This window comes from Mirounga leonina, unplaced genomic scaffold (genome assembly GCF_011800145.1).
Source record: "Mirounga leonina isolate KUSES-001 unplaced genomic scaffold, KU_Mleo_1.0 Mir_129, whole genome shotgun sequence".
NCBI classification, from domain to species: Eukaryota; Metazoa; Chordata; class Mammalia; order Carnivora; family Phocidae; genus Mirounga; species Mirounga leonina.
Genome location: NW_023270323.1, coordinates 22,577,301 through 22,578,762, shown reverse-complemented (window position 1 = coordinate 22,578,762; position 1,462 = coordinate 22,577,301). Strand labels below are relative to the sequence as shown.

General features: G+C 38.1%; 1 protein-coding gene across 1 annotated transcript in view; it reads left to right on the top strand.

Annotated features, from left to right (window-relative positions):
• CXCL1 (C-X-C motif chemokine ligand 1) overlaps positions 1-1,166 on the top strand; it is a 107,136-nt gene extending 105,970 nt beyond the window's left edge. Inside the window, exon 4 of the mRNA XM_035004811.1 lies at positions 421-1,166. Within this exon, the coding sequence (XP_034860702.1) occupies positions 421-436 (16 nt within the window). The 3' untranslated portion in view covers positions 437-1,166. The remainder of the gene's footprint in view (positions 1-420) is intronic.
• The last annotated feature ends 296 nt before the right edge of the window (positions 1,167-1,462 follow it).

The following is a 1,462-nucleotide window of genomic DNA, read 5'->3' as shown; positions in this document are numbered from 1 at the left end:
CATTTTTACCAAGGAAACCCAGGGTTTAGCTGAAGGACTGAAAATCAGGGACTTTGCCGTGAATCCCTGCCCTAAGTGTAATCTAGGCTCCACATTTTATTATTCCTGTAACCCCAGGGAAAGTACTGAATCTCTTTAAGTCTCAATAGTATAGAAAAATAGAAGTAGCTACTTCAAGGTGTTTGCCATGAGGTTTAAGTGAAGTCCCGAATGTAACTTTTTAGTCTACTGTGACATTACATTCTGGCTCTTTGAAGCTAATAGTACAGTTGGGATCACAGGTCCCTTATTCCTAATTAGCATCCAGGAGCCTGGCATTTTCTGCCTCATCAGGCAGTGATGTAGGTAGTGACCACATGGCACGGGGCTATGCCGTCAGTTTATGGAATCCTATTAATAGCAACCATTTTCTCCTCACAGGGGCAGCACGAACTGAGCTAGAGAGAAGGCAGAAGCCTGTGACTTACTGTTGCAGCCTTAGTGAAGTGGGAGCAGAAGAAGAGAAACAAAAACCTCCTGAAACCCCCTGGACTGTGTTTAATGTATTTGACTCTTGCCTAGGAGTATTCTTCTATTTTTTTTAACTTATTTATTTATTTATTTATTTTTTTCTCAAAGCTAGCACATTAATGTCCTAGCTAATATTTAAAGATATGAATTTGGTAATTTGCTGTACTATATTATCTTAAAAGGTCATTTTTATGTTCCATCAAAGTTGGTTCAGTTCTATTATTTAATTTGTAGATGATGAGTCTTAAATATTCTTCATTCATTAAATTATTATTTCATGGGGGGATGGTGGGGGAAACCATGCCATATCATTCACCATGATGAAGGCTGGCGATAAATAGTGGGGGATCCAAGCAAATACATCCCTGTTAAGGTCGTGGGATGTATGTGCACCTCTGTTTTTGTACTGTTGAGAAGAATGCTGGTTGTTATTTATTGAGAGAGTTCCACAGTATGTGGTCAACATTTCTGATGTTGAAGCTTTAGAAAAACTCCAGTGTTTTAAATATCCCTTGGACATTTTATGTCTTCCTTGTAAGGCATAATGCCTTGTTTAGTGTTAATTATGTGGTGTTTCTCTATGTCTTGGAATAGAGAAGTTTAAATATTTATCGATGTATTTTTACAAATAGCATGAAAATAAAGCTATTTACAAAAGTTCCTTGCTTAGTTTGTGTGTGTGTGTGTTTCCTTCTTGATCTGTTGTTCCTCTTGAATACCCAAGCACTGTAAGTTTCTAACGGACTAGAGGTCACATCCACTTAGAGACTGTGGCTAGCGGCCATTCCTTAGTTCCACTCCTGTTCACGAAGGCATATCTGATGCTCCTCCAAGTCCTTACAGCCCCCCACCCTGAGAATCTCTGTTTCACATAAAATACTCATTTCGTTTCAGTATAACCAACTATTATTCAGTTGGAGCTCTTTAAAATTTTGCAAATGTTTATACATAT